The sequence below is a fragment of the Egretta garzetta genome, unplaced genomic scaffold (assembly GCF_000687185.1).
Source record: "Egretta garzetta isolate BGI_Z169 unplaced genomic scaffold, ASM68718v1 scaffold272, whole genome shotgun sequence".
Lineage (NCBI taxonomy): Eukaryota > Metazoa > Chordata > Aves > Pelecaniformes > Ardeidae > Egretta > Egretta garzetta.
The window spans coordinates 2,261,545-2,277,678 of record NW_009258966.1 but is presented as its reverse complement, the minus strand read 5'-3'; the positions used below and the strand labels follow the sequence as shown (position 1 = coordinate 2,277,678).

The following is a 16,134-nucleotide window of genomic DNA, read 5'->3' as shown; positions in this document are numbered from 1 at the left end:
CCCAAGAAAGAGCCAATCTTGGGTGAAGAATCTAATCATGCATATTCACCAAAGAATGTAGCTTTAGATACATAATTTGTGCAGAATTTCCTTTTACAGTTAAATCTCAATCTCTTTTTCTATTTTTAATATGCTCTTAGTATTCAAATCCTCTCAGAGAGTTACTGGCTTTTTGGCTTGCTTCTCTTGCTTTTTCTAGCATTAATTACAAGCTGAAGCTCCCAGTTTACAAAGTTAAAACACTTACTCCTTATTTTATTTTTTTTTCTGCCTCCTAAAGTTACTGATGTCATTAAGGAAAGTTGTTGTGAGGGATCCAAGAGTTGCACAGCAAACATAATGCACAGCCTGTGGCTCTCTTCAGTGTCTCTATCCCACTCACTTGGTAAGCCAAACCTATCTTCAGTCTGTTGGTCTTAGGGTGCCTTCTTTCGAGGCTAAGATACAATGCCACATAAATAGTTTCTCTTCGTTTTTTAAACTTTCAGAATTTTTTCATTTGGGAGTTGTGTTCTATTTGGTCAATCTTTTTATAGTATTCTGTAAATTAACTGTCTGTCTGCCTGACCCAATCCAACCCTTTGCTTGCCCTTATGTTACATCTATCACTATTTCTAGTTAGAGGTAGTCATAGCATGTGGTACTACTTCAGAGCCTAGAAGATTGTTCTTGTCTAGTTGTGAAAAATATAGTTGCTGCTTCCCTTTTTGTTTTGTTTTGTTTGTCTGTTTGCTGATGATCTTGAAGTATCTGAGATTAAGGCAGAATCTGATTCGACATTGCATTCTAGTATGTGACCAGATAGATAAGATCCATCCAGTGATTCTTATTTTCTTACGACTACATGACTAAGATACATTGCAAAACTATCATTAAGGTTGTGAAGTCTGTTCTTAAAATTTAGTAAGAGGCACTGTAGTTGACTGTGCAATCTCTGCTTAACTTGGCTATGCATATGTGTTATGACTGTCTTTAATTACAGACTTTCATGCTTTAAAAAAAAAAATCCAATATCCTATTATCCTGACTTTGTTTTACAGATGGGTGGATATGTGTAAGGTTTTATTGATAGTTACATACCATTTTGTGGTGCCTGCTCTGAGTCTTGGGTTTAATTTGAAGATTTGCCAAGTACTGTCAGCTGAAGATGCTGGTTGTGCAATTTGTGACTCATATCTCTGGATAAAAATTGAGTCTTACAGATTTTAAATCTGCCATTGAAGAGTACTTTTCACAGAAACCAAAATGCCTCAATAATCCATTTATAAAATGGGGATACTGAATTGTGTTGAAGTTGAATATGCTTGTACAGTAGGAGGACAGATTTTGAAATACTGTGTACGTCAGGTCTTTCCATTGCTATTCAAAATGTGGTAGAGGACTATGCAATCCATGTGAAAATCCAGCTGTTTCATTGCATGGTTCCTCACCCATGGAGCAGTTGCTACAGTGAGGCCTGCTGAAAAGCTGCTGCAATGTCCAGAACTTCCTTCAAAGATATTCGTGCCAATTAATACAACTGAAGACAGTAGCAACAATAGAGAATAGAAATCATTGTGTTTATGCAGTCATCTCCCCTGCCTCCAGTGCTAGAGTTTCCCATCAGTAGGAAACCGATGTTTGATCTGGGGCTTATCTTGAAGGAAACACTCTCTTTCTGATTATGGAATATTTCTGTGATGAGTACCCTACCTGTGATGATAGGCAAATTGTGCCTGTCGCTCATTGCTTTCCTCTTAAAAGTGTGCACCTTTTTTTCTGTTTTACTATTTGTTTGCTATATTGAGTACACTTCTGTCTTCATCCTGCTGGTGTCTCCTCTGCACTAACATTCTTTTAAGCAGACAAGGAGAGTTTTTGAAGTTCAGAGTCAGACATGTTTTGTCATCCTTCTCTTGGATGGATCTCTAAACAATTACCTAAATTATTTTCATCATCACAGGAGGCAGAATCGGCATTTTTTAACTAACTTGGAGTTTTGATTCTGCAATGCTAAGTGTGTTGATGGAGAGTGGAATTGACATCTTAGGCTGTAAATTTTAGAGAGCAGACTTAAAGGTTTGCTCTAGTTTTATGTTGGTGTGATTACACAGGTCTGAAGTTTTAAGACTATTGCATTGTAGACTTGTGCTTTTCTTAACATGTGATATACCTTTAGTCCTATCCCATCCATACAAAGCTGAGAGTTAACTTACTAAAACCATATATAATGTTGCAGTACTTTCTTTAAATGAAAGGTATTAACTTATCTCACTAAAACTAAGTACATTTTGTATAATTTGATTGTTGAAAGATGAGGAGAGGGGACCCCCAAACTTTACAATGTGGGTATTCTGACTTCATGTTTTTCTACAATGAAATGAAGAGCACTTGGTCTTCAGTGGAGGAGCAACAGGAGTTACTCTTCCAAGAATTAAACTGAGTGAAAGGATAGCCATACTCATTTTCCTCTAGGTTATTTAGTTAGAACAACTGAAGTAAGTGTATTCTAAGTGAAAGGTCTGCACCAGAAAAATTCTTATGTTATGGATTGTTTCCTAAAAAATATTTTGTTAGTTGGAAAACATTCTTAAATGTTTTGTGTCAGTGTGAGATATACTATTGCAATAACATGAGAAAAAGATTTCCTGAAGATGTCTTTCATATCCCATTATCTGTCACTTTACTGTTTGTAACAGCTTCAATGAGAGTAATACTATGGACGTTTTATATTACATAAACAACTCTTTCAGGTTGTTCCAGGAAATGTTTTAATATTTAAAGTCGGACTATTCCTCTCCAATTAGAGGGAAAAATATCTGAAATGAGCGAGTTAGTATCTGAATTAAATCAGAATTTTGTCATCTTGTTAAAACAGGTTTTAATTTTTCTCTTTCTGTAATTGTTGCCTTTTGGGGGGGACGATAGGGTCCTTTCTGAGGTACATGCGGGCAGAGACACGTTGTTCATTTTCCCGTTACTGCAAGCAGCCACATCATATACTGCAGTTTCTGAATTTGTCATGCTCCATCTTTACAAGTATCTCAAACTTTTAGCTCACACTGGTGCTATTCGAGAGTAGTTCCTGAACCTTATTTCTCCAGCTATCATAAATACAATTTCTCAAGAATGGACTGAAGGCTGGGTTTTCGTCCCTTTATTACGCACTCCTCTATAGTGTTAGTTGCTCACTCTTAACACTGTAATAGTAGAAGTTTAGACTTTGGACTCTTTAAGTTATCAATATTTACTTTAGACTGTGAATTGAAGTAGCTTTTTAACTAAGTGAGCACTCCAGCGTTGATGTAGTGAAGCTGAACTTACTTCCAAGAGTAATTGCTATGTGTAAACTGATACAATGCTCTTGCAGATATACCAGATTTGATAGAAACAGATGAGGAGAGTAACTCTGAGAAATAGTGCCATTACACTTGCATATTATTTTGGTTTTTTACAGAAAAAGCTTTATAGGAACAAGCACGTAGGTTTTTTTTTTTCCCCTCAGGATATGAAAGGCATAATCTCATGTGCAGTAACATTTAAGTTATGACAAATGCCAGAACTGAAGGGCCTCTCAAAATAAGGATTAAAGTATTTGAAAATCAAGTGGGTGGGCACATATACCAGTGGAGCACGAAACTAATTTCTCTATTACTGTAACCATCTTACTTTATCTGAAAAAGTTTGTTAGGCTTCTGACTAACAGAAGACTCTTTTCTGTGGTACCCGTAAAGAACGTGTCAGTAAGAAGTTATTTTTGGCATTCTATTTCTATTATGCAGTTTTTAAAAACCTCACAAAAATGAACTCAGTTGTACTGCTTCAGCCTGTCCTCAAATTAAACGGACTACCTCTGAAGGAAAGTAACTATAGATGCACTTAAACTACCCTGAAGTGGCTTCTTGAATATTGACTCCAAGTTAGGAGACTTGGATGTTAGTTCTCAGCTATGCAAATCTAAACCAGCATTCTGCGTCTTAGGAAGCTGCTGGCAACCAAGAACAGGGATGTCCATATTAACCAAGTCCTTCAGCACCACCAGTGCCACAAGAGGCAGTACTATTAGAAGCCCTCAGTTTTGTGCCAAGATTTGAATTTTCAGAAGCGATGTTAAGATTTATTTTCAGCTGTGCTCAAGTTAGTAATGTCACTAGAGGCCAATTCGATTGAACTGATTACGTGCATGATGAACTAGATGAATAAGATTTAGTATCATACCATAATTTCTGTAGTACATGATGTTCTTCTCAATATTCACAACATGTGAGTTAGTTATTCTAAAGGTTGCTCTTACTGGCTTTTAATTCTGACTGTGGGCTACAAGCTCAGTTTGCTTTAAAATTCTCATTGCTTCTCTTGGAAAGCTTCAACAGCCCCTTTAGCAACTTTGGGGGAAAATATTTTGCTCTCTAAAATGCATGTGGTATTGGGGCATTTTGTTGCTTTTAAAAAAAATCCAAATAAACAAACTAAACAGTAACCTATTGACAGTGGGAGAAATACTGAATTGAAATAATGCAATTGAAAAATTAGAAATCAACTATATAATAATACAAACATTACCAAATGTTATGGTACTGTTACCACTTTTTTTTTTTTTTTTTACCAATTACCTTTGCAATATTGAAAACGTTTGTTGTAATAGTAGTAGTAGATTTCACAAATTGCATATGCGAGTTTGCTTATGCTATGTGTTTCTTTCTCATCCAGGGCTTTCATAAGCTTTTTCCCTCCGTAAGCATAGAAGTACAGAATACTGCTACTAATTTAAAATTTCTTGTGTATTCTTTGCCTATCAGACTTGTTAACAAGTGTTCAGCCTCAAAACCTGTTTTTCTCACTTTTTAGGCTTTAAGATGAAACTTTCATTTCGAGAATTCTTTTTCTTGGTCTTTCCTAAATGCTAATCAGCATTTCTCTCCCTCCCTGTAGAAGTGCATACATCCATTTGTTTGTCTGAGAGGCTAATAATGGATATGCCAGGATCTTCATAATCTTTCCTGTAGCCAGTTTATCTGTAATAGCTTGTTAAATCATATTTAACCTGTATCGCTGATTAATTACATTTGCCCACATTTTCTGAATCATGTTTATGTTCTGAATATAATTACTCTCTCATTAACTGAAGGCCATGATGTTACATTTTAGTGTTACACAGAAGTGAAGTACATAATACTTTATTCTGTTTAGGGAAAGGTAGGTGTTCTGAAAGCAGCAAATTTTACCAAGATACTGGAGTGCAAGAATCTGAATGAAATAATTAGATCTTCATAATACGTTAAATTTGAGCTGTAAAGTGATCAGTTATTTCATAACTCTAAATGTCTGGTGGTTATAAAAACCTCAGTCATATTGATTTTATATGTCCAAGCAGTATTTCCATACTGTGATTCTTTCAGGTTCAGTCCTTTGTTTACTTATTGTTACTCCTTCTTTCTCTGAGGTCAGTGTTTACAGCACTTTCTAAGGGACAAATAGATGCCAAATCATGGATTACCCATGGAGGACAAATAGTGGTTTGTATGGTAGTATGGCATCCTGCTTGCATTGTGGTAAGAAGCAAGCTGTTTGTGCCACATCAGTGAGTTCTGAGGGCAGTAATACTGATTTTCTGTAGTTCCTGTAGTGATTCGTTATGATATTAGTTGACAACCTGATAGCTTCACCTTCTATAAGTGGGTAATTTATATGAAAATTCCAGTTTTCCATTTAAAATTTAAACAAGCTTCCAGTCTTCATGGGTGGAGAAACAGACAGGACATGTGATTTCAGTATATCACTTAAATCCAAAATCAAAAAGTAGCCCCTTTCCCTGCTCTGGTACTGACTGAGCATTTAAACCCCTTATTCCCTCTCCTCCCTTAAAATTCCTGGACCCTGCTCCAGAATTTTGGAACTGCTGAAGTTGAAAGTGTTAGAGAATACCTTTCAGGTGGTTATATATTTTCTGAAATTCTGTTTCCACTTTTAGTTTTCCTTTTTTTCCACAATATTCCCAGTTATTTTCTTTTCTCAAATTAAGGTCCTTGCCAACATTTTTTTCAGTGTGAGTTTCTCAGTCACTTTGGCTCTGTTTTTGGTTCTTCAGGTTGGAGCCCTACAATGTGCCTGTTCTGGACATCCAGTCTGCCTTCACACTCAGAGTCATAGTCCTTTATTTTTGAGCCTGATAGACTGGTTCTTTCTGCCCAAGACTTCTGATTTCTCCTTGATGTTTTTAGCCTGAATTTCTTCACCAAAGTACATTTATTTGATTTCTAGTTAGAAAGTATAAGATAAATATGTAGTTGAGAATTGTTTTGGTTTTTTGACAACTAACATAGAAACTTGTCATATTTATCTGATTTCTTGTATTTCTTCTCAGTTTTGGTTTAATTTGTAGGAATGTTTATGGGCAGTCAAAAGTGAAAGTAAGGAACTGTGGTGAAAACATGAGAAAGAGACAATATTGTATGTAAAAACATAATGGGCTGTAAGTGATGAGACATGGTGGATTCTGTGGATAGTAATTTTGGGTATGTAAAATCCTTTATTTGTCTGGAGATTGTGCTTAAAGTTCATATGAGATAAGCTGTGAAAGCTGACTTGGCATTTAGCTCATGTAGGCTTTTTGCAGAGGGTGACTTTCACCCAAACATTTTACCATAGTTATGTTATATTTCTGATGATCTTGTCCTGGTATGTAAAATACTACACTATACTCTTTAGGATGGGAAGTTGGTGGACAGGACAGTGGGCGTGAGTTGGAAGCTCCCATGTTTTACACTGGAGGAAAATGACTGTGGATGTCATAGACTTCATCACAGACAGTCCAGAGATGATGTATTTATGTACCCATAAAGGTGTTAGTGATCTGCAGATGACGGGTCAAATCCTCTCATATTAGGGGAACTGGCAGCTCTCTAGTGTGCTTCTGGCCCTGGGACAGGCGTGGATGGCCGCTGAGAAACACTGCGTTTGTAGGGGGTACAGAGCTGGTTTAGCAGGCATAACACCTTGTCTTTTCCACAGCTAGTACTGAGGGAACACTGGAAGGGAGAAGTCATAGGTTCTTCTGTGCCTGTTAGTCCTTGCTGTCGTGGTATCCTTTGCAGAAGCCTGAGCGGAACAAAATGGATGTGGGAACTGAGGATTACAGGGGTTGTTGAAAGCTTTGTCATATCTTTGTTGCCCTGAATCGTTTGCTGTTGGGTTCGTAGAGCAGATCTGAAACACTTTCTTATGTGCTTACTATTGGTTTTGTTTAGTATCTCTGTTTTTTCCTTCCTTGTTTTCCAGCTTGCACCTGTTTTTTGTTTTCTAAACATAACCCTGAGGTTAAATAAGTGCCAGAGATACCAGAGAGAACTAACAGTGCTAAATAGTACTTTTTCAACAGTGTTTATTGTTGCAGTGACAAGGTAGCTTGCACATTTCTAAACTGCTGATAAGAAATCGTAAAAAGAAGCTAAAGGTCTACAGTAACTAAAAACATGGCTTTGTTTTCTTGCTGGTCATGGAAAAGTACTTTCCCCCCTCCCCAGTAGGTGCTTTTTAGGTAATACATCGCAGATTCTGGCACCATATAGTCCCTCCCAATGTTTTGTTTTCTTTAACAAGTTTTGTATCAGAAGTGAAAATAATTTTGTAGTCCTTTTATTTGTGACAAAATGGGCCCTAAAATAGGTATCACTTCATGGCTACCAAATGCTGTGCCTTGACACAAATGCCATGTAGAAACATGTCACCCCTTTCAAAAGGTTAATTGATATTTCATGATCTTGAATGTCTTCTGAGTAAACATGACCATAGCCAAATACATGTTACATTTTTCTTTCAAGAAAATAGTCAGACCATTTTGAAGCCTTAAGGCAACATGCTATTTGTTAATCAAAACTTGTTCTCATACAGCTATATTTAAAACAGAAAAGACACATGAATCGTACAGGAAAACAAAGTAATTTTAAGGTAAAGCAATATAAAAAAAGAGTTATGGCTGCTGTTCAGCTATAAACTCAGGCCACTGTGCTGCCACATATATTGTATTTGTTCTGAGCCCTCTACAATATTCCTGGATAGATGTGTATTAAAAGTGAAATAGAAGACATAAATTTGAATTTCTTTACTTTTGATGGTTTGTTTTTTTGTGCTACATACAGTACACTGTTTAACAGCTTTAGAAAAGTCTTAAAAGTCAGGATATTGTTCTTTTCTCTAGTGGCATGTCTAAGGCTTGGTTTCCATACTACCATAATAAACTGTTGAAGTAACTGATAGAAAGTCCTCTCTAAACTGAGGAGTATGGGGCTTGAACCTTAGTGACTGCTGTATGAAGAGCCATCACGTTCCAGAGCTTGCTCACAGTCTCCGTGTTTGACCTTAGTGATCAGGTGTTTTATCAAAATAGGCGGTTCTGTTCCCTGTTGCCTGCTTTGGGCTGCTCCCATGACTAGCCTGTAAGTCAGCATTTGGGTCCTTCTCTGTTGACCATTGTCAATTTTGATAGGGTTCTTTATCTGAACTGAACTTCCTTCTTGATCTAAAACCTAGAGTAAGGCAAGATGCTAAAATCTTGATGCTCCTGAGAGAACCAGAGGTAATTATTTCACTTAATTTTATTGAAATTTGTGGAGAGAAAAATGTTTTCCACCTGTGTCATTCTGCTGGAAGATTCCCAATACTGGCCAGCACAGGGGCTCAGCAGACTTGTCTATTACTGTGATTGACTTGAGCACATCCACAGAATCCACTTTGGATTGTACTGCACTTTTGGGTGGAATGGGCAGTGCCCTATCATTTTCATCAACCAAGATGTAACCAGGTTAGAGGAAATCAAAACAGAGAATTATGCGTAAAAATTAATCTGCTTTTAGAATTTATAAAACTTGTCTTTTAAAGCATCTTTAATTCATAGGCTGTGGGCATACTGCTACTAAAGCTACGCCTACCACAAAATGAGCTAGACCAGATTTACAGCATTTTGACTGTGTCCGTTTGTGTTGTGTGCATGTTTTCATTGATCTGATTAATGTGTAAACTTCCTTATTTTTACCACAGAATGAAGCCTGAATAGGGGCATTTATTGCAGAGCAGCTGGCAGATTGCAGGCTGACCTGCTGAAGTTCTTCCTACTGTTCCTATTGCTGTACACAAAGTCAGTCTGAGACTGTCTGTGCCTTTCTGTTAACTTTGGCCTTAGCTAAACTCCCTAACCATCTTGGACTGGCAGTGGTGGTTAATAGGTCATGATATGTAATTTTCCTTTCTGTATGCTTAATCATATGGCTTTCAGTGTTTGTTACATAATTGGTATAATATCGATGCAATATACAAAGAAATGCACTGTAACACATTAATGTGTAAATGTAAATGGTAAGGCTGCAATAATTTTTGGAAATTCTGCCTTTGAGCTGTGCCCATTGAAGATGTTTCTGCCACTCACTTTCTCTCCTGTCTTTCAATCTAGAGATTACTGTCAGTGTAGGAGGCAGGGCATGTGTTGGCCCCTCTTCTGTTCACAGTACAGTGCCTCTGGGACAGCTTTGTGCTGTTGATGATTTTAGCTGAATTGTTGGACTGGTAAGAGATTTACTGCGATGTGGCTTGCTTTCACTTTTACCAAGTCAGCCACAATATTTACTAGCAGAGTGGAGACACTAGATTAAAAACAACTGGTATGCAAATTAACTTGCCAGATAGGTATGACATTATATTTCTACTTTTCTTTATTCAAGAAGGCCAAGGAGGTTATTTCATGAAAGACTTGTAGTTATGTTGTTGCGTACTTCATTTCTGCGTGAGCTATAACTTGATAATGTTTGAATATCATATCACTTTAGATTAATGATTAAAAAGCAATTTGAAATGTATTTTTGTGTAGCTTTCTACTAAAAATTCTGTTGCTCACATGCTTAACTGGTTTTCGGCTTTTCAGTAGTAACAAAAAGCAGCACAGAATTATTTTTGTCATTAACATCTGTATATGGTAGAACACACATGACTAGATCTGTTGATTAAGAAATTACCATTTTTAGCTGGTTTACCATTTATTGGTAATTTTTTTCTTTTTTCTAACAGGAAAATAAATATGAAATAAAATTGCATCTGCAACTTTGCTGATAAACTTCCACAAGGATGGGGAAACTAACTTGTTTTGGATCCTTAGTTGTATTTTATGGGTTGGCTCCAGCAGATCTGAGGCATATGAAGTTCTTTTATTTTGGGTGGTCACAGGCAGTTGGAACCTATATATTTTGCAAGAGAGAGAAGCAAATCTGTCTTGCAGTCCAGGACAATTTGCAGAATGTGCATTGTATGAAAATGCTTAACGTTTGTAGAGCCTGACATCGTGTTCGCTGACACAGACCTTTCACAATATTGAAAGTTGACCTGAGTGCTTCTGTACCATCTGATTGTAATCTAAATCTGTCTTTTATAGCTTGAAACAATTGGATGGCAGCTTAATCTTCAAATGGCAGAGACCATGCAAGCAAAGCTGAAGTCTCCTCGAGCTGTACTAGAGCTGGGAGTGAGCAATGAAGATTCCAAGGTAAGAAATACATGCCTGGCACAGCTGGAATGAGTTGTGGTGATGGCCTTACGTTTGAAATTCTGAGACATTACGTGGAACTCTTCATTATTGTTAGTCTCGACAGTGTTTTCATTTTTATATTTCATAAAATTGTAGTAAGCACTGGGAATTGTGAAGTACTGATGTAATAGCATACTTATTAGGTAGACTGACAGCTGAAAGCTGTGTTACCAGCTCTTCGGGCTGTAATGTAATAGAACAGTATAGAATATGGTTATTTTAGGTCCCTAAAATATCTTTGTAGATAATTTATTTTTATCACATGGCATATGATTGGTGGTACTTACACTTTTAATGCCTAGTAGCTTGCAGCCTTCTATCATGCATGTAGTTATGTAAGATATTACTCACCCCTTGCAACTTTTCTGTGCTAATGATGTATTTATATGAATGATGACATAGTATGCGAGGCCACAGGAAGCTAATATTTGGAGGTTTTAAGGTAAAGTTTAGCGATTTTAGTGACTGGTGGTGTTTCGGTGCCAAAACCCACTAATGGACATAATTTTTTTATTAATAAAATCTGTATCTTTTGTTACCTAGCATGTTTTAAATTAAACACATGAATTGCTTTTAACCTTATCTTGCTAACGGAAATTGGAGCCTTTACTTCTGTGGTGTCTGTCAGAATGTTTATGAAGTCAGTATAAAAGATTTGAGGAGGAAAATCAGAACTCAGTTCTGCTTCAGCATTGCATTTAAAGCACAGTAATTTTACTGAGTGGAATTTGTGATTTATGGTAGAATAAAAGAGAATACACAGCTTATGTTTATGCTTCTCACAAGGACTCGCAGCAGTTGTATTTTTTTCAGCAGTTCACTGCAAGCTGCGTTTTTGAAATGCAAATACAGGTACCAGACAATATTTTATGTCCAAGCTGCACTGGGCAACGCTGCATACAGATTCAATTCTGTGGCAAAACAATTTTTAAAAAAGAGAGGAAAAAATGCAATTTTCACATGACAGGGAAAGTTCATCTGTTTCCTTTACAAGCAGAATTCAGCAAGTGGATTTTTTGGATTGTTTCCTCTCTGTTTCTTTTTGTGGGTATAATTAGATACCAAGATCAGAATTATTTTGCAGTAATTACAAGCCTAGAATAGACTTGTAACTGGCATTTAGATATAACAGTGCAACAAGACAAACATACTGATGCTCTCACACTACAGACGCTTAAAGTTTAAAAATCTGGGTTGGTGTGAAGGTAACTACAGGTTTTTTTTCTGAATTATTACATCTTAGTATAGAATAGGTTTAAGATTGGCTAATATCTACTTCTCTATTGGCAGAAGTGTTGGAACATAATTTTTGTGCTGTATTTTGCATCTTCATGATCGATTTGTGCACTAAGTGTTGCCTGAAAATCCTAGATACTAGATTTGTTCTTTTTTTCCTCCCTAAACTTATGTGCATGCCTTTTGTGCAGGAATTTGGCATGAATTTAGCATATATGTCCTTAATGATTGTCTTGATTTCTTCATTTCTCATGAAACCTTTTCATATCTCTCTCTCTCAATTAATGAATATAATAACTTGATTTTTTTCAGGAAAGACAAAACGCTGTTAAGAGAGGAGCTTTTGTGGGCTGGCTCATTAGGGGGCAGTAGTGCTCTTTGTCACACTGGCTCTGAATGCGTTTTTGAGATAATACTTGGAATCAATGCTGAATTCAGTCGTTGTGGGAAGTGTTAAGTGTTCACATTTCTAGTCTGTATATAACAATAGAAGTTTGTCTTGCTCATCTGCAAAACTGAAGCCTATTAGTAAGAAACCCCATAACTGAGCAATGTGGATGAAATTGGCAGTTATTTCTACTTTTGCTAATGAAAAGTAATTGTACTAATACGTTAATGTTTACTACAACTCACTCTACTTAAAGAACATTTAAGCAGTTCTTTGGCAGAAGCTGACATTTAAAATTAGTATTTAAGTTATCTCTCCAGAAGAGGTAATCAGAAAACCTGTGGATACATGCATGTTGTTTGTGCTTCATGAAATAAAAAAAGTTAAAGGATCCGCTATATAAATATTTATAGAGTATATTTTGTCAGCTTCAGGTGAAATGCAGAGTCCCATAGGTATTATACCATCAAAATTCAAAAGTCAGGTGATCTTTGGTTCTTTCAGGTCATTCAAACTGCTAGTGACATTTTCTCTGCCCAGGAAATGTGCTGCTTGTGTCTAGTAGCAATTGTGATCCGGTCACATGATTTTTGGTAAACTGTTTTCTCCTGGGTTTTGTTACAAATTTGCTGTTTGCTTAGACTTTGAATTATGCTTGATTTCAATCTAACAAATATTTTACATACGCCATGAAAAGTTTGACACCATGCGGGTGATTAGGTACAGGAATGAGTTACCTGGAGAGGTTGCAGAGTAGCTAGCCTTGAAGATACTCAGAAGTCAACGGGATAAACCTCTGAGCCTCCTGACTGAAGTGTAGAGTTAGCCCTGCTGTGAGCAGGCGGGTGGATCAGATGGGCTTCCAAACCCTGCCTTCCAGCCCAAGTTGTCCTGTGATCTAGGCTGCTTTGCAGCTCGGTTGCTGATGGTGTTTTGTATGAGGAGGAGAAAAAAAAGGAGTTTTCAATTAAAAATCCAATTAACGGTGGCTTCTTACAATGATTCAGAATTTGAAATGTTTAATTGCATTTCTGAATCTGAGGGAAGTGGAATTTCGATGAACTAGGCACGCAAAACAAGCTGGTATGATAGGAAGCATCTTTTTGAACTGAAAGATCCTTTTGCTTCCATTCTGACATTTTAATGAGCTAAGGTGACATTTAGAACTGATGTGTAAGATATCGGCTGTGTGTAAGGGTTTTCTTTAATAAAATTTGGTTTCAGATTTTTTGGGCTGTTGAATTGCAACACAACAATCTGGGGATTTTTTACATACTTATTATTTTTATGGCTGTAGGGTGAATTAACCAGTAGAGGGAGCACAAATTAACAATCCTGATAATCTGTGCTGCTAATTATGATTTTGATTTGCAAACAAAGACTGATCCCCAAAAGTGCTGTGTTTATTTAATATATGTTTCCTTCATTAACTGATTTAATAATTATCCACATAGGCACACACTTGCACATTCTTTCCTGCTGCTAATAGCAGCAATTCCTTAGGCCGTCTAGTCCAGACCTTTCTCAACAACTGTGATGATTTTCTATAACCGTAGGAGCCATTAAAAAAAAAAAAATTGTAGTAAAGGCTGTAGAAAAGGTCTGAGGGCTTCAGTAATGTTACATCATTGGTGCCAAACATCTCCGCAGAGGAATGCGAGAAGAGTGTGTTCTTAAAGAATTTCTGCTATGCCTTTTCACTAGGATGATATAGTAAGGCACATTACTATACAAGGTATTTATTATTGTGTATTTTTACCCATGGTCTGTAGTTAACATTTATGCTTGAAAATCATTAGTATTTTCTTGCCCAGTGTTGTCTCTTGATAGTTACCCATTTTTTCTGTAAATCCATTCCACAGATTTCATTAGATTCAGTTATCTAATTACAATTTGTTCTATGGAAGGCTTTGCTCTTTTCGTGGCTTTCCTTCTCTTTATCTCTTCTATGATTTTATTCTTAAGCATTAAGGACTTCTTGGGGGAGCTTGTTTTTTTCAGTGTGAATGCTATGTATAGATTCCTTGTGACAATTCCATACTTCTTTGTACATGTATTTGAAGAATTTTGTTACAGGATTTTGTCTGCCAATAGGAGACAAAAAATAACTGATAAACATGATGGTTTGTTAAACCTGCTAATGTAATACTTTTGACAAAAGAGAGGTAATATTAAAATGTTACTATACTAATTTAATAGTATTTCCTTTTAATACATTCCCCCTAACTTCTAGATGCTTTAAAAGGGGAATATAGCAATGGAAATATTTTAAACTATTTTTTTCTGAAACTGTTCAAAATCAAAATGGGGCACTACTGCATTTGAAACTGAGATTGTAACACATACTCATCATTCTACAGAGTAAATGGAAGTCTGGAAATCTTAAATTACTATTTTTTACTTGTTAAGATAAGAGGACATGTTTTTCTTTTTTTTTCCGCTCCTAGTTTTTACAGACTTTCTATACATTTCTGGACTGTGAAAAAATCTAGATCTTAGACGCTTTTCTCTGTTTACTTAAATTAGTATGCCATTCTGCTTTCTAAGTTTGCCATTGTGAATACTTTCCCCATCTTTAATAACAAAGCAGAGTAGATGAGAAATAAAGCTTTTCTTCTAGTGGAGCTAGGTCAATCACTCAGTTCAGGTTGCAGATTCTGTGCAGCCTGTATGGCATGCAGGTAGGACCTGCGCTTGGATGGATATTAAAGGAAATATGGTGGTGCTTCCCCTTCCCCCTCAGTTTAGCCTTTTGTTTACCTCTGAAAAGAAGTTATATTTCTGGAGAGGCATAACAGTGGGAGTTGGTGGATGCTAGTGATATGTTCCCACTCCAGAGAGGTAGGAGGTGGTAGAGCTGAGCATCTATACCGTGATGTACCCCCTTCATTTGCCTTCTCAGCCCTCAGCTTTGGGGTGATGCATTTATGTGCCTTTTTTTTTTTTTTTTTTTTTTTTTTTTCCAAAATAGGTGAGTAATTTGTATCCGTAAGGCCTCAAAAAAAGAGAACAATTAAAAGACATGATGCTGTTGTGGACTGTGGTGAGTTGCAAAGACTAAACCATTGTAAATTGCTTTTTGCATTCATCAGCTACCTCTCAACGACCTTCTGTTCTGATGAGGACACCCTTGGCCTTCTCAGAACACAAACAAGCTTGCATGTTGAGTTTAGTCTTCTCAACAAGCAGATTTATAAGTCTCTAGCAATTGCAAAAACTAAGTAGGACAGGCCTTGGATAAATACAAAAATGTTTAAGCATTGGATTGAGAGAAAAGGTTTTTTCATTCCTATTTAGAGGAGGTAATTGAAGGCCTGGATAGCCTCAGATAGCACAGTCCTGGTTCAAAGTCTTTCTGAACTTCTCTATTCAAGCAAGGTTGCTGCTTTTGGCAAGGTACATCATGAAACCAATTTTGTTCTGCGAACTAAAATCTAATAAATACTGCTGTTGATAAAAAAGCAGAAACTTCCCTAAGAAGAGGTTTCAGAATATTGAGAAAAGTCCTCATATTTGTAGGAGCTGTAGTAAGAATGACTGTATAATCTTGAGTGTGTGGAACAGCTCAGAAAAATGAGCCTGAAATTTATAACTTGCTTCCAGGCTGTCACATTGCTACAGAAAGCTGTCAGAAATTTCATTGCTTAACCGTGAAAGCCAGAAATTCCGGGCTTGCAATGCACAGCAATTCTTGCATTAGACTGTTTTTGATCTATTGTATCTATTATGTCTGATTAAATCCATTTAATTAGAGGAAAAAATGAAGCTGCAGTCCAGAGTTTTCAAGATACTGAGAGCACTTTTGTTTTCTTACCAGCACAGAAATGGACAGCAGGGTAACCCATGTCCTGTAAGTTGTGAGTAGTTTGACATTTTACTTAGAAACCATTTACCAGATGGTGTGACTCCAGGAGTATTCACTCACCTCTGGCAATTGTACTGCAGGGTGTAGTTAATTATC

At 36.7% G+C, this 16,134-nt stretch overlaps 1 protein-coding gene across 1 annotated transcript in view; it reads left to right on the top strand.

Moving 5' to 3' along the window:
* COMMD10 (COMM domain containing 10) overlaps positions 1–16,134 on the top strand; it is an 87,602-nt gene that overhangs the window by 12,186 nt on the left and 59,282 nt on the right. Inside the window, exon 4 of the mRNA XM_035890223.1 lies at positions 10,397–10,507. Within this exon, the coding sequence (XP_035746116.1) occupies positions 10,397–10,507 (111 nt within the window). The remainder of the gene's footprint in view (positions 1–10,396; positions 10,508–16,134) is intronic.